Source organism: Ascidiella aspersa, chromosome 9, assembly GCF_963924565.1.
Source record: "Ascidiella aspersa chromosome 9, kaAscAspe10.2, whole genome shotgun sequence".
NCBI classification, from domain to species: Eukaryota; Metazoa; Chordata; class Ascidiacea; order Phlebobranchia; family Ascidiidae; genus Ascidiella; species Ascidiella aspersa.
In genome coordinates this window covers 1470654-1496874 of record NC_139455.1, presented here as the reverse complement: position 1 = coordinate 1496874, position 26221 = coordinate 1470654, and the positions used below count along the sequence as shown (strand labels likewise).

Genomic DNA, 26221 nt, shown 5'->3' with positions numbered 1-26221 from the left:
GTTTGTGTCGTAATATCACATGTTTGATTATGGATGACGTTAGACTGTTGCACAAACACTATTTAAACATATTTGTATTTAAAAAACTTGTAAAATTTATAGTTTTGTAATTTCGTTTTTGTAAAAGTTCTGAGATTTGTAAATTATACTCAACGAGCGAAGTGACTTTGTCTCAAGTTGAAGAAGTTAAGGACAGGTATGTTACGGCCTGCTCCTTTGGAGTCAGATACCTACAAGGACGTGTAAGTGTAAGTGACTTCGGTAGCCGTCGGCTCTCGCCCTGAGAGCCAGCGCCTACTTATCGTAACATACCACTCAATCGCTAAAGCCATTCTGCTTTTTAATTTTGAAACAAGAAGCTAATAAAGGATATTAATCGATTTTCTTTTTACGTGCAAATGAAACGTGTTTAAGCGTAAGCGAATATTGTGCCAGGCATAAAACGTTTCTCCAATATCATAGTCTACTTTGTTTATAACTTATATTTTATATGTTTTGAAAAGGTTTATAGTAATTTAGCTTTTTAAAGTGAACGTACACTAAAGAATGGCTGACGAACTTGCGAAAGGAATTATCGAGATAGCGTTGGAGAAATGTGAAGGAACTGTGAAGCCTTATTCTGGCTTCAATGCTGATTCCGACGCCCAAGCTTTGCGTAAGGCAATGAAAGGCCTCGGTGAGTATATTAATATTTTAATGGCTTAAACGCCAACTTTTTGACTGTATAGTTATTAGCCGTGAAGAACGCGGCTCGAATATAGAACGCTGCGTCAAACTTAGTTATATAGAAGTCGTAGGGTGTACAGTCAATATATAGAAATATAGAGGACACTCAAGCTTTGCGTAAAGCAATGAAAGGCCTCGGTGATTATATTTTGTGGCTTAATCATCAACTAAGGCAGAGTGTGAAACATTTTTCTAGGCATGAGCCATAACCATACTCAGTCTCTGTGGGCCGTTTAATTTTGACTGTGTAGACTTCTTAATTTTACAACGCCAATGACTGTTAATCGGGGATAAGTATTTTGCAATTTACCCTTGATGGGTAGACAAGATTTGCGCAAAGCGCCAAAAAAATTATTTTAAGTAGTTGAAAAAAAAAAATTATTTTAAGTGGTTTAAAAAAAACAAAATTATTTTAAGTAGTTGAAAAAAAAAAATTATTTTAAGTAGTTGAAAAAAAAAATATATTTTTAGGTAGTTGAAAAAAAAATATATATATTTTTAGGTAGCTGAAAAAAAATTGGACGAATGGCCTCGTGTTTAGTTTAAAAAAAGGTCGCGGCCGCATGATTTGCATTGGTGAGCCTGGTCTGCCCTGCGAGCTGTAGGTCGCCAATCCTGAACTAAGGGGTCACCATTTTTTTTCATGAAGGTTAGGCTATTTGTTTTAAAAAGGCGACTGTTAGCCATGAAGAACGCTGGTCAGGTATAAAACTTCCTGTCGAACTTTTATTCTTAAAAATGGAAGAGTGTGTAGTGTGTAGTGTATAAATATAGAAGGATGCTAATACCAGGAATTTCTAGGCTAATTTGCTTCCCATAGTTTAAATAGAAGTCAATGCAAAAGAAGGCGGCATATAACACGTTTAAATTTACTAAACAATTGTTTAGGATATCTCAGTTGCCCAACTTTGGGGTTGTGTTCTGAGATGTCTAAAATTGAACATTGAATTGTGTTTATTTCATGAAAGATGCACACATATGTGTGTTAATGACTGAGGTCTAGTCCTTCTGAAGCTGCTTTTTGAGATTACGGCTTACATATCATAAGTACACCGAAAGCCATCGCAGACTCACCGAATCTGTAGATCAATGATGCAAGCAGGGCAGGCTAGAAAAACAACTAGCCTGCAGTGAGTTTCGAACTCACGACCTTGGTCATACCGGGACCGTCGCTCCTTGAACTGCACAGGCTCAGAGAGGAGCGAGTCGAGAAACAACCATGACGCCAATGCTTGCTCATTCTGTTAGTACAAGCAGCTTTGTATTTATTTGTTGATATTTTGTTTCCCAGGAACGGACGAAAAGGCAATTATCGAAATTGCAGCGAACCGAAGCCACAAGCAACGTGCCGAGATCGGTTCAGCATTCAAGCAAGCTTTCGGCAGGGTAAGTGTTAGATTTTCCGATAATGTTGGATCGGTGTCACGTGGAAGTATCGCTATTTGTCCGATACTAGGGTGGTATCGCTGCAAATCCGATACCGAATTAATTTACGCAAGTTAGCCATAATGTGCGATCCAACGAAGCGATTTCTGAAATAGCAGGTTAACCACTGGAGGTAAACTAAACTTTGTTGGGTATTACACCGAATTGCGATACTTGTTGTCCAATACTTATTTTTTAGTAATATGTTCATTATGTTTTCCCAAATACGATTATTGGTAATAAGGTTATTTTCACTGTTTATAAAATGTTTAAAACAAAGTTAGCCTGGCTTAGTCAATAACCTATATTTTCCTACTCAATAAGCTATATAGTCACTAAGGTATATTTTCCTATTCAATAATCTACTTAGTCAATAAACTATATTTTTCTACCCAATAAGCTATATAGATGACTATTCGTTTATAGCACTACTCGTTTCATTTTTCTTCCTAACTATTTGCCCACATTCCCTTCTAGGATCTACTCGCCGACTTGAAATCCGAGCTCGGGGGAAACTTCCGGGATCTTGCGATCGCCTGCTTCACTCCACCGAGAACTTACGATGCTGAGTGCTTACATGGGGCTATGAAGGGGCTGGGAACCAAGGAAACGGTTCGTGTGGAATAAAACCTCGATTATGTCGGTTTCGCAAACTGTTTAGAGCAGGAGTTCTTAAACTTTTTTTTACCGCAGACTCTTAAAAAATATTTTTGCTTCACGTGGAACAGGGTAGGCAAGAAATTTTAGGGATGATGTCTTAAATTTATGTCACAATACCAATAGACTTCAAAAAAAATCTGCTGTTTCCGGCCCGACAAATGTGAAGGCACGACGGAGTCAATGCAAAAACGTTTCATTTTTAATTTCTTTAAAAAAATGATTACTTTTCAAATATACACTAATATTTAAACTAGAGCTTGATGGACCCCCTAAAACTAGTTCACGTACCTCCAAGGGGTCCATGGACACCAGTTTAAAAAACCCTGGTTTAGACTTACGATAAATCTTTTTTTTTTAACATTGTTTTTGGGGCTGGAACCAAAGAGACGGTTCGTGTGACATTAAAACCTCCATTAAGGCGGTGTTTCACAAACCGTTGTACATTTCGTACAAGTAACACCCGAGTAAACTATCGATTTTGCGTAGCGTTAAGGTAAATCTAAGTGTCTTTAGACGTTATTTTGTGCCCTTTTACTATTTTACATCCTTTAACAATATCGCTTATAACTTCATTAAATTCAATTCTTTTAGTATTCCAGCCTTTTTATTCACTTCAGTTTCGATTGTTTAATACCAACCCTCATTACCAATTTTTTTAATTCCTTATTTTAAATATCGTTTCCCGCCCTTTTTATCACCCTTTCCAACGTTTTTTTAAATTTCGATTTCGACCCTTTTTTCTAAAAAAATTAAATTCGTTTTTTTATATCGTTTTTCGCCTTTTGTTGACCTATTTTTATTCAATTTTCTATATATTGTTTCCCGCTCTTTTATTATCTAGTTTTCAAATTCAATTTTTTTAATATCGTTTCCAGCCATTTTTAAATTCGATTTCTCAATGTCATTTTCTGTCTTTGTTATTATAATCAATTTCAAATTCGATTTTAAATATCGTTTCCCGCCTTTTTGCAGGTCCTCACCGAGATCCTAGCGTCGCGTAGCAACGCCGAAATCAAGGAGATTCGTGAAGTTTACAAGAAACTTCACAAGAAGGAATTGGAGAAGGCGATCACCAGTGAGACGAGCGGGGATTACAAGCACTTGTTGGTATCATTCAACAACGTAAGTTTAACAACGTAAGAGTGTTTTGCATCACTTAATTGCAGGTTACCTTACTCACATTACACGCTTTTGTATATGGGTATGTAGTTTTTTGAAAACAAACCCTTTTCTATAAACTGAAGGTGGTAGTATTTTTTCCCTTAAACCAGTGGTTGAAAAACTTAAGGGTGGCGCTACTATTTCTATTAAGTTACCAAACTTGCAATGTTGTTACATTTATCTTTGTCTATGACAACCTTGTTGTACAAATGAATAGCGATTTTCGAGCGTTATTGATTAGCCTGATTTGCTTGAAACATTCTATTTTTTCTCTGCTTATATTAAAAAAACCCCGGTCCTCTGGTATTATGTTTTTTCTTGAACGTTTTGTCGAACTGTTCAGGTCGCCTTTTTTAGGGTTAATGGCATCGTTCGTTCATAGTGTTATTCACCCTGAAGAAGGCGACTTGGCCAGGAGAAATATATTTGCCAGAGTAGGTGTATTTCATTAATATTTTGCCTGGTAGCAACTTATTACATGAATGTTTTTTTGGGAAAAATCTAATTTTCATTAGAAACCACTGTTGTAAGCAACATAGAATGTTAATTATGAATGTCAATATAAAATAAATATAGTTTCCCGAGGAGCCGTGTTTTTCATTAAAATTATTCTGTTAACATTAGTTTATAGGACCGTTTTGTTTCACAAAAATTGCATCACATTATAAACCACTGAAAAATTGCATCACATTGTAAACCACCTATAAGCAGCATAGAAATTTAATTTTTAATTTCACGCACGGGTATTCCCCTCCGCAGGCGTCACGTGACGAATCGAATGACGTGGATCACGGGAAAGCGGCGACCGACGCACAAAACCTATACAAAGCCGGTGAGAAGAAGCTGGGGACTGATGAAGCCGCATTCAACCTGGTCCTTTGCACAAGGAGCTATCCGCAACTGAGGGCCACCTTCCGCGAATACCAGAAGGTAGAGTTGACTGTACCAGGTGTGCCTGGCTGAGCAAAGCTTTGGGGAATCGAAAATGATTTGACTTGAGTATTTTGTTCGCAAATCAGTTAAATAGGACTTATTTATACTATGTTAAAAATGAATAAAGAGATATTCTGAACTTTCACAAAATGATACTTATACTTCTGTATGGGCTTCGATATCCTTACTTAGTCTTACAAGGACTTATTTAGATTCGTAAATGACTTGACTCGCACTTAATCGCCACAAAATGACTTGTGTACAACGCTGCTTGTTCACCGTTTCCACAACCATTTAAACTTCCGCCCATAGGTTGCGAAGAAGGACATCGTAAAGTCGATTGAGAGTGAGTTTTCTGGCGACGCTGAAGAAGCGCTTAAAGCTGTTGTGATGATCGCACGGAGCCCTCCCGTCTACTTTGCACAGAGGCTCTACCATTCAATGAAGGGAGCTGGAACCAACGATTCCACACTTATAAGGGTGGTCGTTACGCGTTGCGAGGTAGATATTTTATTTAGTTACTTTAAATGGTTACCTTTATTAATTACTTTTCACTTTTAATGGAAAATTTTAGTGATTACTTTTGTAGTTACTTTTATTAGTTACTTTTATTGGTTGCTTTTAAGGTTTCCTTTATTGTTTAGTTTTTAGTTTATTGGAAAATTTTACTGATTACTTTTTGCTCTTCATTTTTTGTTTTATTACCTAGAACTTTTTTTAAAACTGTGACTGGAAAATTTTACTCGATTTTACTCTGGTTACTTTTGTAACGTTACTTCTGTTGTTTCATTTTTACTGGAACGATTGAATGAAAGTATTTACTTAGTCTTTTTAGTGGTTGCTTCACATCGCTGTCCGTCAAATTTAGTGGTCCTTAATTCACAATAAAATAAAGAACCCAGTCTAAAATTAGACTGAAGAAACCCACAGTTTTCGGTTCAACAAATGTGAAACGGAAATGGAGTCGAAATGCATTCAAGGAGAAGGCGCTGAAGTGCTTTGTTTTAATTAAACTTTTTTCTTTCAAAACGTTTATTCCGTTTCCATTAAATCACACACTCGGGTGGGGCCATGAACCCCGTATAGGCCCCCATGGTGTAAATCAAGTTATTTTATTTATATTACTTTACGTAAAAAGCTTTGGCCCGCAGAAGCATTTTTTGAAGCTTCAGGCCCACTGGAAGAATCAAGGTCTAATAGTCAGTGTTGTTCTCTGACATTCTAATAAGTGACAAAAACGTATTTTTTTCTAGCATCCTTGGAAAATTTATCTCCTGGGTAAACAATACAGTTTAATCACTAAAAACCTTTTTTCAAATCTACAAAACACAAACCTTCCGGAAGGCCTTTTTTCGCAACTAAAACATAAAACATATCTTTATTTACCTTTTGTTCGAGTCCTGAACGATTTCCGGAGGACTGTTCGTTGGCTGTTAGATGAATCATTGCAACCTGCACTATTTTGGCCGGAAAATGTCCAGCATTTTCTAATTTTGTTATTTTTTCCGGTAACTGATCGTGCGTTGCAAAACATCGGCAACCTGATCAGATCAACGCCTTTAATATTAAAACTTTACCTTCAATCTAAGTTTTTAGCAAAATAAAACACAGTGATTTCAGCTGAACTTTGCTCACAAGATCGCTCGAAAACACTAGGTCATTCAAAACTTGTTGTACCACCCAATATATTCCTGAATCCGGCCCTGCTATGGACTAATGTTTTTTCAATGCCAATTTGTTGTCTTTAGACGACAAATTCCACAAAAGTATAACTAGCACTCTTTTAGACTGACAAAAATCCAACACTTTTGTACTACTGTATACCAGTAATCGTGTGTTGAAACCAGGTGGACATGGTTCAAATCAAGGAGCAGTTTAAGTTGCTTTTCAAGCAACCCCTCGACAAGTTCATATCTGGTGACACGAGTGGAGATTACAAAAAGCTGCTTCTGGCCCTGATTGGCAATTAAACTTGTTCGTCGGATGATTTCGCTCGTAATTTCAGCTCTGTAATTACGTTTGTGCCTTGCCTGATTAAGCAAGCTATGCTACACCGGAGATTTTTACAATACCGTATTGCAAATCAAGCAAAAGACTTAAAATCTTTTTTAGCATCTTTTTTAATCAATAAAAGTCCAGTCATCGTGTTATTTTTTATTTTTTCTCATAAAATTTTTCTTAAATTTTTTTCACTGGTTTTTAACTAAAAACTGCTGATATTTAGCAAATTACTTCAGCGTTTTTGTAGAAAGCAGTTTAAATTATGAACATGTTTCACTTTGTCGTTTGTCATTCATTTTCTCAAACCACCTTGTTTAAATTCATAAATCAATACCTTGAATTGCTGTTACATTAACACAAAAATGCTTCTAGGCTTCTAGGTTGAAAACGGAGCATAATGGTTAAATACTGAATAGTTATACATAGAATGAATATTAAGGCAACCGGCAGAACGCGGACATTGCGGGAAAACTACGGAATAAAAAACGTGGACATAATAATGCGGATAACGTCTGGTTTCGTTTTTCGTATATTTTTTTTTCGTTGTGGTAGACTTTTTGATTTCTAAACTTTGCTAAACCGAGCTTATCATTTATTTTTTAAACCCTGTATATTTGTCGTTTATTTGACCTAAATCCTGAGCATATACCGTACTCCTTTTTCTACCTATATTTCGCCTTAGCCTACCTATTATAGCAATTATCTATAATAAATGTATTACTGTATGTGTGTATTTATGTGTGCGATAGTAATGCTTGCTCTCCCATGAAATGTAAAGGCTGACACCAATCGATATACAAAGTATATTTCTCCACGAATAAGTAATCCGCCATTGAGCACACGCACTTTCGCTCCTGACCAATAAAAACGCACGTCGCCAATCTTCTTCAACCGCGAGTCGACCTGCAAAACGGAAAACATGCAAAGTTGTTCAAAGTTTTACATTCCTACTGCAACAGCAGTGTTGTGATACTTATAGGGGGCTTAAGAGCTAAATATTGCAAATCAAGCTCCATATTTCACCGTCAACAGATATTGGTTTTGCACAAACCTCGGATGCTTGTTAATAGTAGTTTTTAACACTTGATTAATTAAACGATATACTTTCTTCGTAGCATAATAGATGGAGGTTGTAGTAAGACGCAGAAAAATAACCCTTGCCCGACTCCGGGCAAATGTGCAATTTTGTCGAGTCCCGAGTCCGGCCCTCACTCTACAGCCTGTATTTCACCAATTTACCAAACTAAAATAACGTGGATATTCAGCAATCCACTTATAGGGGTGTCGTATAATTTATTCACTCACAATACATGGTTGGAAAATATTCCACCTTTACAATTTCTATTTGGCGGCCATATCGGTTTTAAAATTTGGTGCTGCGCATGCGTATGTCGGACTTGGGACTCGGGTAGTTTTACGTGGTCTTACCTGAGTCCCGACTCCGGCTCCGCAGCCCTAGGAACACCAAAGCCCATACCGAAGTAGGTAATTTTTTTCGAATTTTTCTTAATTTTTTTTCAACCGGTTAAAAAGTTTGAGATGACGCCTACTTCTCTATCGGCTTTGATATTCTTACTATATCCTTCCTAATAACAGCAGAATACCCTAGGAAAGCTAGCAATTTCATTCATTCGAATTAAAATAAAATAAAGATGCCTTTTGCTGGCGATATATATATATATATATCTTTTCAGATCCACTTTTAATAGTGTCTGACCTGAATTGCTAGCTTTGCTAGAGTATTCTGCTGTTACTGATCACGAATTAAGGTCGACATTTATCTTACAAGGGTCAAGGTGATTTTATATATCACATATTCAGTGCAACATGCTTGCTAATAACTTGCACATTAATCAATGTTCAAGTAAATTTTAAAAAGAGTGCTAAAAGTACAAATAGGCGTTTTGCAAGGCCGTTTCGCGTGAAACGGCGGGGAAAGGGACTAACACTTATTCCTTTTATATGTCATACAGCTTTAGCGTAAATATGAAAGGACAACAGCTGACAAACTTACCCTACGTTGTAGCGAGGCAAAGAAAACTGTCCCTGTACTGAATAGGCCTGAAGTTGTTGTACATTGGTAGGTCTGCTTCCATTTTAACTTGCCGCAACCAGAAAAACTAGAAATTGTGTAAAATAAAACTCAGTTATAAAGCGCCTTTTAAACGTAGAACTAATATTTAAAAAGCACTTTAGTAAAACATGTGATCCAGCCCTGCTAAGGTAGTACCGAATAAAAATTATAGCATACTCAAAATTAAACACCGTGTCTTTTAGAAAGAATATTAAGATAACCGATTTCGGTAATAGGCTTCACAGAGCTGCTGATCACTGATAATGCCATTTTGTCAAAAAGAAAGGTGTTTCTGTTTAAAATATCTTCTAAAATTCAACGTACAGATATCATTATCATCAAATCAGTTATCATTAAATTGATAGGAAAAATGGCAATGCAATAAACCACTAGGCGCCTTTGGGTTAGAAAGCCATTCATTTATTCTATAATATAATCAAACAATTTCCACGCTATGTTGAAAATGAATAAAGATTTATTCGAAACGTTCAAAATGCTGCCTACTATCTGTATGGACCAGGTATATTATTGGCACTGCTAACCCCTTATGCAGTGGTCGGCAAACTTTTTTGTCGCGGCCCAAAGTAATCTTTTCAGAGCTATTAAAGGCACACTGCGTAAAACCCTTACGAAACAGTATAGATTCTAAGGTGAAATATTACATGGCGCCTTGGTGCCCAAAACACCGCCATGCCATAATGTAAAACATACCATAAAACAAAGAATATACGCGCAAAACGCGAAAAAAATTGCGTTTACATACCTATGCACATTCAAAGTTTTGGCAGAAATTACACATGTTCTTTTAAAACAAAGTGCAATGAATGTACGGCTATTACGTGGCCCACAACTACATAAAAAAGTCACTCGCAGCCACTAAAAGCGGCTCTGCGGCCCACAGTTTACCGACCACTGCCTTAGTATCCAAATGAAAAGTCCCTATACTTCCACTTGACATGGAGTAGTCGGACCGATCCTGTAGTATTGTAATCAGTCGTTTAAATCAGGGCTGATTATTCGGGCTCCGAACTGGACGGAACCGCAAATTTGGCTGAAGTTGGACTCTGGTTATTTTTAACCTACACCGCCGCCCTTGACTCTACTGTACACACTGACCTGTGCGGTGGACAACTCTATGTGTCGGGTGTGTACGGTCCATTGTACGTTTTGTATGCACGGGGGGTAGGGAAGTGACCCCAGGTATCTGACCCCTGACCCCAGGATGGCCTCGTTGCTGTAACCACGTGACGAACTGTCACCAACCAACCTGAACGAAAAGAAAATATAATTAGGTATTGGGGAATGAAATAAAATGACTTCGGGAAGTTTAGTAGGCTTACTTGGTATTGCTAATGCTTGGGGAGGTATTATCAATTAGTTTAAAATATTTATTGGGCGTTGGAGGTCGGAAACCAAGTTTACCGACTTGAGAGTTCAGATCGAAAAAGTTGGTTGGTAACTAATCACTTGCAAATGATATTGCTGGTGGCTCTGTGTGAACGAATTAGGCTACTGTGTTTAAATTAAAAATCATATGGAGAAATTAAAGTAGCTTGTTTTATAAGAAATAAATATTGCATGCTGTCTAAGTAAACGTTTCAATTCTTGCTTTATCCTTTAACAACGTCAATGCTTGTAGTTTTAGGGTTTTGTATAATTTTGTGTGGAAGCGAATATATTTATTCTCATAAAATGCTCATGCAGAGCCAATTAAGTACTTTTAAAGCAGCATGGAATGGTTTGCCGTATGTGCTTTCATTTTAGGATAATATTAATCATTTACAGTGGCAAAATTTGAAGACTTAAATATTTTTAGGCCATTAAAATGGGGATTATTATGGTTGTTACAATATTTTAACAAACGTCTGGATGTATGCTTTAACTCGTAGGTTCTTAAACTGGGGTCCTTGAACTAGTTCTAAGGGGTCCATGAAGGCATAATTGAAATATTAGTGTTCATTTAGGAAGTAGGCCTATTCACTTTTACAAAGGGAAATGTTTAATTAAAAATAAAACGGTTTTGTACTGAATGTATTTAGACTTCAATTAACTTTCGCATTTTTCGGCCTGAAATTAGCACATTTCTGAAGTCTATTTGTATTGTGACGTCAATTTATGACGTCATCTCTGAAAATTTCCTGTCAACCGTGGTCCACGCAAAGCAAAACAAAAATTAGGGTCCGCGGTGTAAAAAGTTTAAGATGCACTGCTTTAACTCTAGTTAATGTATCACCGGCCTGCAGCAGCTTAATATTTATGGCCACTTACCACGTAAGGAACCCGTTTGGCGCCGTGAAGGTAGAACTCGACCCCAACTTCGAAACTGACGTCACTTGATCTATGACGTAGTTCCATCGATTGTTGCTAGGCGACGAGCGTTCCTGAGATAACAAGTAGCGAAATATTTATTGTATTTATTTGGATATAAAATTTGTCAGCTCTAAAATAAAGACATGACATTTCGTTTTGCATCAATATTAACTTTAAAATATTTTTTGCTCTGGTGGATCATTAGCAACCGTACGATTACATTTAAAAGCTGGTTTAAGATTGAAATTTGTTAAAGCAGTTCAAATGATTTCGTTACCAAGCTTGCATGGTTTAAATAAATAAATACCGCATTACTCAGAAAAAAAAATCTTTATGTTTCCTTCATGGAATGATAATTCTAAATTTTACCTGCTCTTTAAACAACTTTAAGATTGAATTTTAAAAAGCTGCTTTAAGATAAAGTTTGAAACTGACATTAACCTTTAGAGGCCTATTTAAATTATTTACGCAAATATGTTTAAACACACACAAAAAAGTAAAATATCGTCGCAATGAACTCACCAAAAACAGGAACGACAAAGCATGTCGTCTGCCATCGCTCCCTACATCGTGGAATATTTGAAGCTGCAAAATGAAACATGACGTTTAAATGAAAGGCAATTATTAACCGAAATAAAGCGATACTTACATTATGAAACTATACTTTTGAGAAACAGAAAACTTCCTAAAGCCGGGCCGAAAAGGAATTAAAAACACACATAATACAGCCTTTAATTCCTTTTAAAATAATCATGTAAATATGTTTAGGTGAAGATGCCTTAAAAGTGTAATTTGTTCAATTTATTAATCATAAAAACGATAAGAACAACAGGGACTATTTTTGCTTGAAAAAGTTTTACGTAAAATGAGCCGCGAGCCAAAATGACTTAACTTGCCAGGCCAGGCCCTCTGAGCGTAGTTTGACCAGGTGTGCTTTAAAGGATAAAACTAAGTTTGAAAAGATGTTGAAAATAAATAAAGAGTTATTCGAAACGTTAAAAATGCAACCTACGTCGATATGGGCTTTGATATTCTTTTTACGTCTAACTACAACCTCCAGCCATTATCTTAGGATTTATTCGAAACGTTCACAAAATGCTACCTACTCCTGTATGGACTTTTATGTATATTATAAGTCAAATTACAACCTCCAGTCATTATCTCAGGATTTATTCGGAACGTTCACAGAATGCTGCATAATGGTGTATGAGCTTTGATATTTTTACTACATCCTAATTACCTAAACCTCCGGCCATTATACTGCGAAGTTCAAATCATTAAACACAGCTCTACACGCAAAAAACTCTCACCTCAGCTGCGTATTTCCTTCCATACAATGAATGCTCTGATCCCTGGGTGGACTGACTTCCGACATGGAAGATCATGTGACTCACAAAATGCTGTTCGGAGCTTCCATGAAACCTGGACCACAACGAGCCTGCTGGGGAAATGTCGATTCGCACTGCAACGCAAAACAAAGGGTGCTTTAGCAATATAGGTTGACATGTAACGCGAAATTTGGTCCGGGGCCAAAACTGATCCAGTCAGATCAATTTTGGCGTTGAAACAGCCGCTAAAATAGGTCCAGCTAGGCCAAAACTGGTCCGGCCTAACCATAGCCCTAGTCATACCTGTTTTAGCGGCTGTTCCAACGCCAAAATCGCTCCAACCGGACCAATTTTGGCGTGACAGTGGCAAACTTAGTAGTGTTATCTCATATTATCGTATCGCAGCCTAACAGTGGATTGCCAAGTAGTCATAGGCTACTCGCCCATTACTATGCTGGAATTGCTGGAGATTTATTACCAATCTGACACCAGCTTTTCAGCAATTTGTAACATCCATTAAGCGGTTTTAAGTTTAAAAGGGATATTTGTTTTTTTAAAAGGATGTTGCAAATATATTAAGATTGATTTAAACTGTTTAAAATGTTACCTACTTCTGTATGGACTTATATTCTACGACTAATTACAACCTACAGCCATTATGCTTTAAGAAATACAAGTTATTTGTGAATAAGGCCACGAGTTTAAGTATTTTAAAACATCAAATACATTTAATAATCCGATAAATTTATGCATTCATATATTGGCCTGGAAAACCAACAAATTTGTTTCGGTTGGGAATTTCAAAAGCGGTTTATCTTTTAGCAAAGCCATAATACTCACGTCGTCAAAACCTGACGTCATAACTTACCGTGACGTCCGTCGTTGCTGAACTTCCACTGGGAGGCGCCAAACCACCCTTGCACTCCCCCAGTAACGTCACAGGGCTTGGCGAAGGGGGAGGGGCGGAGGGGAATGGGGGATTGTAGGGACCCCCCACAGAACTGGAACCTGCTCCCCCAAGATGATGGCTGGACTAAAAATGGATGATTGAGGTTTAGGGATGCTTGATGACATCGATAGCCGATGCAGAATTTTTGGAGGGTACGACGAACGCTCTGACCTGACAAAGGGGTACGAGCAGCACAAAAGGTTGGGAACCCCTGGTTTAGGGATTCCTGGTAATATCGATACCCCATGCCAAGTGATAGTATGCTACTCTTCAACACTACGGTAGAAATCCGGCAGCAAATTGTTACAGGGATTTCAGCAATCATTAACGATCCCACGCAGTTTTTAATCTTGGAATGTGAATTATTTTTTTTTCTCATATTTTAAAAAGAATTAGACATAATAATTAGGAATGTTAAAGCCCATATAGAAGTACATAGCATTTCGAACGATGTTAAAAATGAATAAAGATTTATTCGAACGTACAAAAATGCTACCTTTTTTATATGGGCTTCAGTATTCAGTCACTTAAATGACCTATCAAAGGACGTCAAGCCAACAATTATAAAGACCACTTTGCGGCGGTTTAAATCAGTTAATTCCACTTACTTCCATGGTCGTTGTTGTCGTATGACCAGATCCGGGTTTCGGCAATATCTAGAAGAAAGATAAAACCAAACTGTTATGATAAAGAAACACAGAACAAAATGCATACGTTTATTAGCGTTGTATCTTCACCACGCCATGACCCCCCAATCACATTTTTAATCCATCTTTACGTAAATAAAAAAATTGTTTCCACTTTGTGTGTTTTAGTTTTAAAACCTTGACGAAAGTACTTAAAAGTCGCTTTCCAAAAAAGCCTACATTTGTTATTAGAGTCATCTGCAGTTATTTTACGCATAAATTCATTAGGGACAGTAGGATTCTTTAGATAACTTGCTATGATGTCACAATATGATGAAAACTTTGTGACGTCATCTCTAAACAATTTTCTACATTTCATTCCATATTTAAGCACGAGTTCATTGGAGAACAGCAAATTTCTTCACATTACTTGTCAAATTATGATAAAAACCTTGAAACGTCATCTTAAAAAAAAACTTTTAACCCCCTTTAAGCAAAAATGTACTTCATAGTCTAACCAACCTCTCTCGCAAGTGTAGAATATCCTCTCGTAGCAAGCCATGGACGCCCAACTCCCAAGGCGGTACCCATCCTCACCTATGTCACGTATTAACATGCTAGCGCAGTCCATACTGGGGCTGATTGACCCTGGTTCGAACTTACCCCAGTTCTGGAATCCCTCCTAAAACAACCAATAGAAGAGGTTGTTTAGCTAAATTTCCTTTCTATTTGGCAAAACTAAAATTTAAAAAAAATTTAAAACTATGTATTGCTTACTTATTTGGATTACGAATATGATTGACCTTGATAGATAAATAAAGTAATAAATAAACCCTAATTCTGGAATTTCGCCTAAAACAACCAAAAGAAGATTTGACTTTTTTTAAGTTTAATTAAAAGCAAAACGTTTTTTTCTTTTTCAGCAAAATCGAAATTAAAAAAATTGATAAAAGTCTTGCTTATACTCAGTTTTGCACTTGTATCGGGATCTTAAAAACAAGCCTATGTGCAGCGTAAAATTTGTTAGCTGTTATTCAAAAAAATATGCCGTTACCAATAACCTTAAGCTGTCTTAGACTACAAAAAACATGACACGACTATTGTCATAACTCATAAGCTCTGAAATACCTGTCCTGTGTGTGGCACGGTGCTTCCATCTAACCACTTCCAACTGCCTTCAACCGCCATATCATTCGCACCGATGTAAAACCCGGCCGCAAACTTGCTGACGTAATACCAGTCGGACTGGAGGTAAACCCCCGGACTTGATATCATTTCTTCCAGGCAACGTTGCTTGTCGCTCGACTAAAGAAAAAATCAAATGTTTTTTAAAGTTTTCTATGAGAAATACCAAAGTTACAAAATGGTACGAAACGAGATTTTTCTCGTTTTCCTTTTGTTTGCATAAGAATACCAAAATGCAAAAATTGTAAGCAACGACATTTTTGAACACTGTTATGATAGTTTAGGGGTTCTTAAACTGTGGTCAATGAACCCATTGGGGGTCAGTGAACTAGTTTTAGGGGGTCCATAAAGGCCCACTTGAAGTATTCGTATATATTTAAAAAGTAATCTTTTTCTAAATAAAACAGTTTTGCGCTGAATGTATTTAGACTCCAATTCACTTTCACATTTTGGACCAGATTTACGAAGTCTATTTGTCCTGTGACGTCAATCTGTGACGTCTTTTTTAATTTTTTTGCCTTAAGTGGTTCACGGGAACGAAAAAAAATAGGGGATGACGCTATAAAACAATGAGACTTAAGAAATATGTTGTTATTGGTCAAACAAATGAAACTGAAAATTTAAACTTGTTAAGAAGAAAACGCGAAAGCGTTTTTTTAATTCAACTCTTTTTATTTGGAATATTAATTCTTTATTTCAAATTATAAACCAAGATTTTAATTATTATGGGCCCATTTACGTATCAAAAAGTCTTTGAATTTATTTCAAAATAATTGAAGAAAAGTCTTTCAAAAAAAATTGATTTAATTTACGCATAAAATCCTACAAAAAGTTTTTGAATAGTCTTAGAACTTTTCTTTTTTTTTCAATTTAAGTTGTGTGTTTAAAAAGCGCCAATAAAAAACTACTAAAAAATATTGTTAAATGTGTTGATCAAGGCATTTATACTCTGAAAGTAGTCCACATGAAACCCAGTGTAAGAACCCCTAGCTCTATTATATCTAAACAACTCACCGATACAACAGTGAGTCTTCCCGACTCTCCACTTCCCCACTCTCTCCCCCACACTTTACAGTTCCTCTGAGCTTGGCTGTAGCTTGCCTTGCGACGGAAGATCCGCATTTCCTTGTCGCCGATCACAACGTACTCCTTACCGCGGCAATCTGAAGAAAGATGTTAATTTTTTAATTGTTTCAATCATTATGCTCAGAGTTGGCGAAACAAGTAACTTTGGAGCACATTGCTTTTCAAAGAATTTTCGAAGGATTTTTACACATTAAGATATTATTGATCGCCAAGAGTAATTGTTTTTAATTCTTTTAATAAGTAAGCTATGCTTAGACATAGCGAAACAAGTAACTTCGAAGCATATTGCTTTAAACTTTTTAAAGTCAAAGGATTTTAACACATCAAGATATTATATCGCCGCGTACAGTCCAATATCAAAAACAAAAGTTTTTGTACTCCAAACCGTATATTCGTATTCGATTGAAAAATGACTTGCAGGCCATAAGGGCTTCAATCATAAGTAAGAGTTAAATTATTTCTACCAGCAAAGCCTTGTATTGGTTCGTATTTGTAACAAGTAATTTTTTTTTTTCTGCAGTAATTTTTTCCTTTGATTTATATTTTTGGTGTGAAATTACTTTAACGTTAAAAACGTCTAAAATTAAACATTATAGAATTTTTAAACTTGTAAGTAGGGCGATTATTTTTTGACCTGAAAAATTAAAATTATTTTTTATATATTTTTTTTTTTTTTTTAAAAAAAACTGAACGACGAATTTCAAAAAGCTAACTATAGTTTTTTTTTTTTTTTTTTTTTTACTTTTGTGAACGATTTATGTGCATTTTTATTCGATTTTGACTTGAAACTTTTGACAAATTGTGACCTAACGTGTAAATGTTGACAAAATTTTGATTTTTTTTGACAAGTCAAAAAATAATCGCCCTACTTATAAGATAACAATTTTGAAATATTAAAAATATATTAACACAGCTAATCAGCTTTGCCGCAAACTTGCATCAATTTTAAATATACAATATATCACTTGCTTGAGGTTTCAAACAAATGCATTTAAAGTCAAAATTCAGGATTTTAAAAATAGGATAAATTGTCGCGTTTTCAATATTTCGTAGAAAAAAATTAGACGCACCTGCTCTGTTATAATAACAAATAAGTTTACATATTGATTTAGATTTAGGGGGTAATTTAGGAACCAGTCCGTACCTAATAACACGCAACAAGTACAATAACCAACTCTTTCTGAATATGTCTAGGAAATAAATGTTTTACCTGCAAAAGCCGCTCCAAAAACACCGAACAGCAACATTAAGCTAACAAAAATCATGCTTGAATATCGCGAATATACCTTGACTTCAGTTTACCGTACTGCATTGTACCCTACATGCGCCTTATATAATAAGACTCCGCATAGACAAGGTACATGCACGTTACAAGGAATCCACGTTTACCGTATTGAGATAATTTCCTGCTTGGTCGACCCTAATTACAGGAATTAGGCTACTTTTGCGAACGCCGGTTTATTCTTAAGCACAATAGCGCCATTGGCCAGTCTAAATCCATTCCACAGATAAACTACAGGCAGCTATTATTGTCAATTGGTGTCTTCTATCTATAGAAACCTATTTTAGTGTTTCCTGGCATTCTGTAATTGTACATTTTGGTGTGCAATGGCTAACGTCTTGATAAATGTCATTACTTGTAAATAGACTACCTTAGCATTTAGTTTTTGCGTTCTTTATTTAGCTACCCTTCATTGATTCAGCCATTTCGCGTATGTTTTTGTTCATCTCATTTACATTTTTCGCAAATGGCGAATAAACATGACTTATTACTTAACCTCGCAAACTGATCCCAATGTTGTCTCGAATCCATCAATGTCGCCACATTTGCCCCATCGAACAAGTGTACCGTCTAATTAAAAATAATTCTTAATAAAACATTTGATTAAACTTTGTTTTTATTTGTTTGTATTTTCGAAGTACGAAATAGGGCGTGCAAGTATATAAGTGACACTTTTGATTTCGACCACAGTATCAAGTGTTTATACACAGAACAATAGCGAGTTACATGCATCGCATCTTCACTATTATACAACAATTAGGGGGTGACTTCTAGTTTTCCTTTGATTTTTTTCCATTTTAAGGAAATATATTGAATCCATAAGCGCTATGCGCACTGCTGTCAATTGCGTGTGACTCATAAAGTCTACAAAGAGCAATTTATGGGAAAATAGACTAAAAATATTCCTATATGCACCTTATGCGCTATACACACCTCTTTAAATTAAACGTTTTGCAAATTTAAAACAAATAAACGCATTTCTTACCGCTCGCGCAATTAGACTAATTTCGCATGCATATTTACCATTACAGCAAAGAACGAAGTCAAATCTTTGCCAAAAATTATCACAACACTTGGGATAAACAAAAGATTACACAATGCCTGGTGCTGAACTAACAATCAAAAACTAGCAGACCTCATCATTTAACGTACAATATTTTATTGCAGCATATAACCCACTACAGCGTATGAATCGATTTTTTACAGGTCAGCAAACTTTAAAGAAGTAACACAGCTTGGCGTGAGAAAGGTAGTAAAACGGAAAAACGGCAGCGGTTTTTTTGTTCTAGACACTTTAATTGCAAACTAATGTAAACTGAACGGCGTACTTACTTGAATATAATGCATATTGGAACGCTTTAGAAAAAACTCTCGGGAAAATGAACTTCGAGGAGCAAATACTGCAGAGTGAAAATTAAACGCAACACTTAAGTAATAAAAAAGCACATAAGGAAATGCACAGCACACGTTACATTTAATAAAGTCTTAACACAAATTACATTTAATAAAAGCACAACACGCACATTTTTTTTCTTATTTTAATTCAGTGTTATTCATATTAAACAGAAAATTGTTTCTATATAGCACTTAAGAAAAAATATATCTTACGTACATCGTAAATAACCAATCTTACAACCCCAGCGTAAGAGTACAAAACGTAATACTTTGAAGTTTTGCAATTTTTATAACTCGTCATCTAGGCCTTGGATTGCATCCACAGTTGGTCAAAATAAGAATGAAAAGCTTGAGCCACAAAATCAATCGATATTTAGTTTAATAACTCACAGCTTGTGAGGAATATTGTGACAAGCATAACACTACTACACCAAACCAATTTTAATACAGTGTTGTGAACAAGTCATTTATAAGTGACTTAAGTCATTCATAAAATTACTTAAGTTAAGTCTTTTCAAATAAATAACAAGGCAAGTCATATTTGGAGAAAGTCAACTTCAAGTCAAGTCCTCGTCATAAAAATAAACTTCCAGAACCGGTAAACTCGTCTGTATGAGTCAAGTCATTTAAAAACAGTAGGGCGAATATATTTGACCAAAAAAATAAAACTTAGAGATTAATCTCCTTAAAGAAAATAAACTAAAAAACACGTGAAGACATTACGTTTAAATGTAAAATGAGCTGAAACAAAGCAACTTAGAAATCTTCTCTGGGAAAAACACAGAAAAACACTCTTTGAGAAATGAAAATAAAAAAATTCGTCCAACAACATTAAATAGACAACTACCCTCCAACATTAATAATAAAAAACATCCATAAAAATGCTCCGAACCCTTTCATAACTACAATAAACCCTTTTTTAATAAACCTCCCAATTTACAATCCTTTTTTTTAAGAAGTTAAAACCGCCAATTAAAACTTGCGGAAAGTGATGAGATAGTTTGGGTAGCTGCACGCATCGCGAAACACCACAAATATGGTTGGATTTCTAACGTCGTTCACCACGCTGTCGTACTGCCGGCAGTTTTGGCCCGACACCTTCTTGTCAGGGGGTGCTTTCATGTCGGGGTGTCCCTTGCAAAAATCCCCGGTCAAAACTCGGGCCAGGATCATGCTGCGCTCTGATTGGCTGCTGGGCATGGCATAGTTGGTGGAGTAGTTCGACTGGACGGCAAAGTAGTTTCCATTCCCGTATGCTGTGCCTGTGGAAAACAACGGCAAGTACATTACCATAGACTTGCTATAAGAGTAACACTATGTTGCCGCTTGCCAACATAAATCTGAATCTTTCTGGCGCGAAAACCTTAATAAAGAACAGAAAAAACTACGGTTAAGTTCAATCAATCGTATTTACAAGCAAAGCAATCACATACTGATACTCTTATATGTAATTTCGAGCCAAGTGAGTAATTTACCCGTACTTGGTGCTAGTATGACCATTATGAGTACTCGGATTTTAAAAGAGTATTATTAGGCGTATTCCAACAGTATTATTATGCGTACTTTTACCAACTCGGATTTTGCAAGTATTGTGTACTCGGAATAACAACGAGTAGGCTACTTGGAATTCGCAAGAGTAGTTTCGCGGCCACCCGAATACAGCGTAAATATAACAGCGAAGCTCTGGCGACCCAAGTCTCTCCACTGAACTTTTTGCAAGCTTGAAATGAACAAATCACGAAAAAAGTACAGCACTTTTAATTTCAATCTTATTATATCAGTGCTTCTTAAACTTTTTTAGCTTAGTTCACCCCTAGCATCTATCTCCAGATTTCATTCACCCTTGTCTCATGATATGATAAAACTATCTCGTCTATATATAACAGCACAAAATGATTTAGGTTGTTATATCCATTTCTGACGGTTCACCCTTATTCACCCCTTTTGGTTGGTTCACCCCTGCAAAAAATGTATTCACCCCGGGGTGAACCATTCACCCGATTAAGAAACACTACTCTATATACCGCCCAGTATTGTAATTAAGTCATTTAAAACAACTTAAGTCCCAGTCAAGTCATTCGTAAATTGACTTAAGTCCCAGTCAAGTAATTGTCACAAAAAATTAAATATTAAACTTTTCAAATTGGTAAACTCGTCCGATTATCGATTATGAGCAATAACTTAACTAAAAATAAGAAAAACGCAACATATAGAGAGTAAATTGTTTTATGTTTAAAAACTAGGATAAATAAACCAAATTTTACAAAAAAGCTTAATAATACATCTCATTTTAACTCAAGTCATTGGTCTAAAACAGGGGTTCTTAAACCCCTTGGGGGTCCGTGAACTAGTTTTAGGGGGTCCATGAAGATCTAATTGAAATATTAGTGCATATTTAAGAAGTAATCAGATCATTAAAGAAAACAATTTAATCAAAAATAAAGCAGTTTTGCACTGAATGCATTTAGACTCCATTTCACTTTCGCATATTTGGACCAGAATCAGCAAATTCATGAAGTCTATTTGTATTGTGACGTCAATTAGACGTCATTTTTAAATTTTTTTGCGTCAGTGGTCCACGCGAGATGAAAGAATATTTTAGGGGTCCGCGGTATAAAAAGAAAGAACCCATGCTCTAAAAGGCTTAGGTCAAGCCAAGTCTTTTGTCTGAAAGATTAAAGTTAAGTCATTACAACACTGCGGCGACCCAACTAAATTAAACGGCGACACGATTTTGGGGCGCGACCCATGGGTTGAGAATCACTAATCTAGAACAGCGATTCCCAAACTGGGGTCCGTGCAGCAGTTTCAGAGTGTCCGCAGTGAGAATTAGTCTTTAGGTTTTTAAACAATAGGCGTTAGCAAATGTTTAACATTACTCTATCTTTTAAACATTGTCTTTCATGATATCTTTTGTGACATCATATAAGACATCTATTATGCTGTACTACCTGCTATCAACGAATCGTTCGCATTAGTTAGAAAGTTGTCACATTAGAAAGAATCGTGACAGCACTAGTGTACTACAGGAAACATGGGTCAACTGATCTTGAATTTTTATCGGGCTGCCAAATATCAACAAAAATTGCAAAGGGCCCACCAGGCAAAATTTTTAGGAAAGTTTGGGGACCGCTGATCTCGCAGCTTTTTAACTCACCATTCTTTCCCACGAATCCCTTGTCGAATCCTTGCCGGCAAATCTTGCGCGCGTCATCGGGGGAAGTCCCGTGAAAGAGGTCTCTCTCGAGGGGATTTCCCGAGGTCACGTGACCCTTGATCGACTCTTTTTTGGTGAAAAAGTTGCGGAAGAGAAGTTCGTTTTGGATGCGCTCGATCTGTGGTAAACAAAAAGGCTTGCTTAAAATTGTTTTTGAACAAGTAAAAATTAAACCAAAATAAAACTCGATTAAATGGCAGGATTAGAGTTTATTTAAAAGGATACAAATCTCAAAAACAATAATAAAAAATTATACAAATTGGCCAAACTGGAACGTAAACGTAATATTTCCGGAGTTGTTAAGTAAAAACATTGCTTTGGCGCTGGAAAACTTAGCCGCCACCTTTGTTGTTGATACGCTATTTAAACAAAATTGCCTCTTTAAAGTAGAAAACGACCAGTTCGGGCGCTAACTATTACATGGTTAAGATAAATTTGGTATCGGATCGGCACCGATACGATACTAGTATCGGACGAGCACCGATACTACCACTTGGTATCGAGTATCTTCTCTAGTCCGAAATTATCAGACATTTCTATCCTGTCTTTGTAGATATGGCTGCTATTGCAGTAAACTAGGTTCCCACTAAACGACATACATTTATTTGGCGTCTCTACTATTTGGTTGATATATATTTACGAGTTTTTGTTATAAACGCGCCTGTAACGTACGCTAAGTGGCGATACCATTGGCTTTACTTAAAATGCCGTTCGTATGTTAGAGAAATGTTAGTTTTGTGTTAATACAGGGTTAAACTGGAGTGCTTGGACTATTTGGGGGTACGTGGAATACTTTTAGGGGTAAAGTCCTAATTAAATACATAGTTTAATACTTGAAAAAAATGGAATAAGTTTTTTAAACTAATAGTTCAATTGAAATCATTTTGGCGCGTTTTTAAATGGATTTACGGCAGAATTGATTTAAGTTTCACAATTTTAAATCCAAACACAGAAGTTTTACTCAGTTCATTTATTTTATGGCGTCAGTTTTTTGCGCCTTAAAAAAATTAAATGCCGACGCTGGTCAAAGCCAAAACAAGAAATAAAAAAGCATTAAAAAAGTTTTAAGAATCTGTGTTTTAATACCTTGATGATTACTAACGACGAATTGCTTGCAAGAACTTGTCTTTTAACCTTCACGTATTCCTCGGAGCTTTCTTGGAGTTGAACCATCAGTAAATCTTTGCCGTTCATTGCTTTCCACTTTTCTGGCAAGGGCGAATCTGAACCTGAAAATATTCGTAACAAAATTGCCTCAAAAAATTAAATAGATTGAAACGTTATATTAAAATAAAAATATGATGTTGGAACCAGGTATAGCATACTAAAAAGAAGCTAATTTTTGTCCTTATTTCGTCTTTTTAAATCTTAAATGATTTTCGAAAAAACAATAAACGAAAATGATGTGTACCAAAACAACGCTTGATGTTCAGTATAAATAGGCGGTTTTATTGCGTCATTTTAATACCTTTTTCAATCTTTTATATGGGCTTATATTTATATTATTTATACTGTCAGGTTTGATTTATATATAAACCTATATATATACAAATTTGTCAAACGATTGTATTTGGTTTGAAAAACATCTGGAATTTCGGTATAAAATAAAATTAGCAATTGCCGAGTATTGTAAACTAACTAAAAAATGATTTTCGATCTTGGTAAAGTGTATAACAATTGTTGTCAGACTGTGTTATGTGAACTGCAACAGATAAACTATTTCTGTGTCTCCAAAAAAACAAAATGATGGATAAGATAGCTTCTTTTAAGAGAACGTATTAAAATCAAAACTACACGTTAAACAATTGGATTGGTTATCGGTCCGGGTTCCATATAATTGTATGTAATGTATAGCGCAGTGTTTATTATTTGGTGTTTTGTTTTCAAGTTGTATTCACCTGTTTGTTGATGCCTCCTTAAATACCCGATTCCTCCGTTGTATGTAAAAGTGTCTTGCGCAAAATTAATGATCAACTTCGATCCTTGGAATAAAACTTCAGCATTGGAAAGTTGTGTCTGAAAATATTCGCAAACAACAAAAAATCAACGAACTAAGTATATTTTAAAGTTATTTTTATAGCCACAAGTTGCTATGTTGTTGATTACCGAAAGCAATGTGGTAGATCATAAATGATAACACTAACAAGTTCCAAGAGGGTGACCAGGTCGCGCTATATTGTATTTAATTCGCGACAAGCTTTTTGGCCAAAGCATCAATGCAGAATTGCAAATACACAAATCACAAACACTTTGTCTTTATATAGTTCCACCTGATAACCAGAACTACAGCAAGAATACTATTAGTCTATAAAGCATTTTAATCACCAACCCTTTAAAACACACTGAAACTTTGGAAATTTCTAGACGGTACAGGACACATCGTGACATCGCGGGCTATGACGTCACAAATATGACGTCATACAGGTGTACGCGGTTAGGAAAGTTTGAAAGCAACAGTTTCTGTGCATGGACAGCTTTTGGGGTATAGCTATGGCAAGCCGGATATATAATTTAACAAAAAATTTAGTTGGGCTTTATGAAATGGTCGCTCAGTTTAAAATCTTATTAAAATTTAGTTTGGAATTGCACACTTTAACCATACTGTATGTATATTGGGGCAATAAGCCGTGGGGTGTACTTTATAGACTCCCACTTTAGGACAGGGTTGGGCAACCTTTTTCTAGTCGAGGACGACCTTTTTTTTTCTATACCAAATCAGAAAGGTTTCTGTGAGTCGTTAAATTTTACCTGTGTAGACTTTACGCATATTATTATAACAACCGCAACGATTGTTAATCGTGGATAAAACTAGAGTGTTTTGCAATTAAAAAAGGGTCTAGCTACATGATACACTCGAAGCAGGAACAAGGTTTGCGCAAATCTTCTACGTAGGTACTATATAAAAAAATATCAGCAATGGCCTCGTGCCCAGTTGGTGCAATAGGCCGCGGGCCGGGTGGTATTTATTTGCGGGCCGGGCCGGATCTGGTCCATGGGCCGTAGGTTGCCCACCCCTACTTTAGGGCATAAGGACCCTCTTTGTTCAAGTTCCGTTCTGCAGAACTAAAAGCACTCAATAAACACACCTTGCTTGCTGCTTCGATAGCGCTGCTTGCTCTTGGGGCGAAGCTCGTAAAGTGGGTGTGGCTTGCCGACCACTGCCACACACACTTTTTAGCATTTATTTCGCTCTCCTTAAACTCGAACACGAAGCTGTTGAGGAATTCCTTCATTCTACCAACGCCTTCTGGCATTCCGAACAAAAGTATTTGATTTAACCTGCGACAGATTGAAAAGTATGAGTAAAATATTTAAAAAACGTTTATAATATCTTTAAAATTGATGTTTTTAAGTGCGTTTTGCCATGCTAGCCCATGATTCCGTTATACCGACAGCTTAAAAAGGGCTCCTGCTTGCAATTTGAACAATATTATAAGGAGTAAACCAAAAGGCCAACACTTCAAATGTTTTACTCCTTATAATATCGTTCAAATTTCAAGCAGGAGCCCAAAGTTGTCGGTATAACGGAATCATGGGCTAGCATGGCAAAACGCACTTAAAAACATCATTGTACTTCACTTCGAAAGACTGTGCCTCATTTAGACCCTAAATGTTAATACAGTATGTGTTATAATTTTCAAATCTGAAGTATTAGTGGGAATAGATTGCCCGTCGTATGAAACTTTACAATTTGTTGTTATTCGAAGAATAGATAGAATTCTAGCTGAGCAGAACAACTAAAGTTCAGACTCTACTTTAATCAAAATAAACATTAACTAGATGGAAGTTGATAGCTACAAAGAGCTAAAACGATGACGTCACAATATTTTAGGTTTTTTTGTCCCCCAATCGAAGGCACCTTG

At 36.1% G+C, this 26221-nt stretch overlaps 3 protein-coding genes across 3 annotated transcripts in view; 1 reads left to right on the top strand and 2 right to left on the bottom strand.

Moving 5' to 3' along the window:
* The first annotated feature begins 509 nt into the window (after positions 1–509).
* LOC146131811 (annexin A7-like) lies at positions 510–7639 on the top strand. The gene is made up of 7 exons (XM_083396668.1): positions 510–676; positions 2018–2112; positions 2629–2763; positions 3784–3933; positions 4732–4902; positions 5218–5406; positions 6753–7639. Exons 1-7 carry the CDS (start codon positions 547–549, stop codon positions 6873–6875), a joined length of 993 nt encoding a protein of 330 aa, XP_083252794.1. The 5' UTR covers positions 510–546; the 3' UTR covers positions 6876–7639.
* A 1282-nt stretch (positions 7640–8921) lies between these two features.
* Positions 8922–18107, bottom strand: LOC146131810 (carbonic anhydrase 1-like). The gene is made up of 11 exons (XM_083397064.1): positions 18062–18107; positions 16393–16553; positions 15322–15498; positions 14716–14875; positions 14176–14223; positions 13487–13651; positions 12601–12752; positions 11813–11875; positions 11249–11361; positions 10064–10247; positions 8922–9026 (listed from the first exon to the last, which is right to left on the bottom strand). Exons 1-11 carry the CDS (start codon positions 18096–18098, stop codon positions 8922–8924), a joined length of 1365 nt encoding a protein of 454 aa, XP_083253190.1. The 5' UTR covers positions 18099–18107.
* Positions 18108–18885: 778 nt separating this feature from the next.
* Positions 18886–26221, bottom strand: part of LOC146131809 (uncharacterized) — a 28885-nt gene continuing 21549 nt past the window's right edge. Inside the window, exons 24-28 of the mRNA XM_083396618.1 lie at positions 25445–25637; positions 24257–24374; positions 23445–23587; positions 22299–22476; positions 18886–20403 (exon numbers count right to left, since the gene is read on the bottom strand). Coding sequence (XP_083252744.1) covers positions 20114–20403; positions 22299–22476; positions 23445–23587; positions 24257–24374; positions 25445–25637 — 922 coding nt within the window. The 3' untranslated portion in view covers positions 18886–20113. The remainder of the gene's footprint in view (positions 20404–22298; positions 22477–23444; positions 23588–24256; positions 24375–25444; positions 25638–26221) is intronic.

What these genes read in the sequence shown, in the direction of transcription:
- LOC146131811 (XM_083396668.1), top strand. Translation starts at nt 547, where the DNA reads ATGGCTGACGAACTTGCGAAAGGAATTATCGAGATAGCGTTGGAGAAA. An exon ending in TAAGGCAATGAAAGGCCTCG is followed by an intron (nt 677 to 2,017) that starts GTGAGTATATTA and finishes TTTGTTTCCCAG; the next exon opens with GAACGGACGAAAAGGCAATT. An exon ending in TGGTCGTTACGCGTTGCGAG is followed by an intron (nt 5,407 to 6,752) that starts GTAGATATTTTA and finishes TGTTGAAACCAG; the next exon opens with GTGGACATGGTTCAAATCAA.
- LOC146131810 (XM_083397064.1), bottom strand. Translation starts at nt 18,098, where the DNA reads ATGACATTTATCAAGACGTTAGCCATTGCACACCAAA. An exon ending in GTTAGCCATTGCACACCAAA is followed by an intron (nt 16,554 to 18,061) that starts ATGTACAATTAC and finishes TAAAAAATTAAC; the next exon opens with ATCTTTCTTCAGATTGCCGC. An exon ending in GAAGACTCACTGTTGTATCG is followed by an intron (nt 15,499 to 16,392) that starts GTGAGTTGTTTA and finishes TTTTTTCTTTAG; the next exon opens with TCGAGCGACAAGCAACGTTG.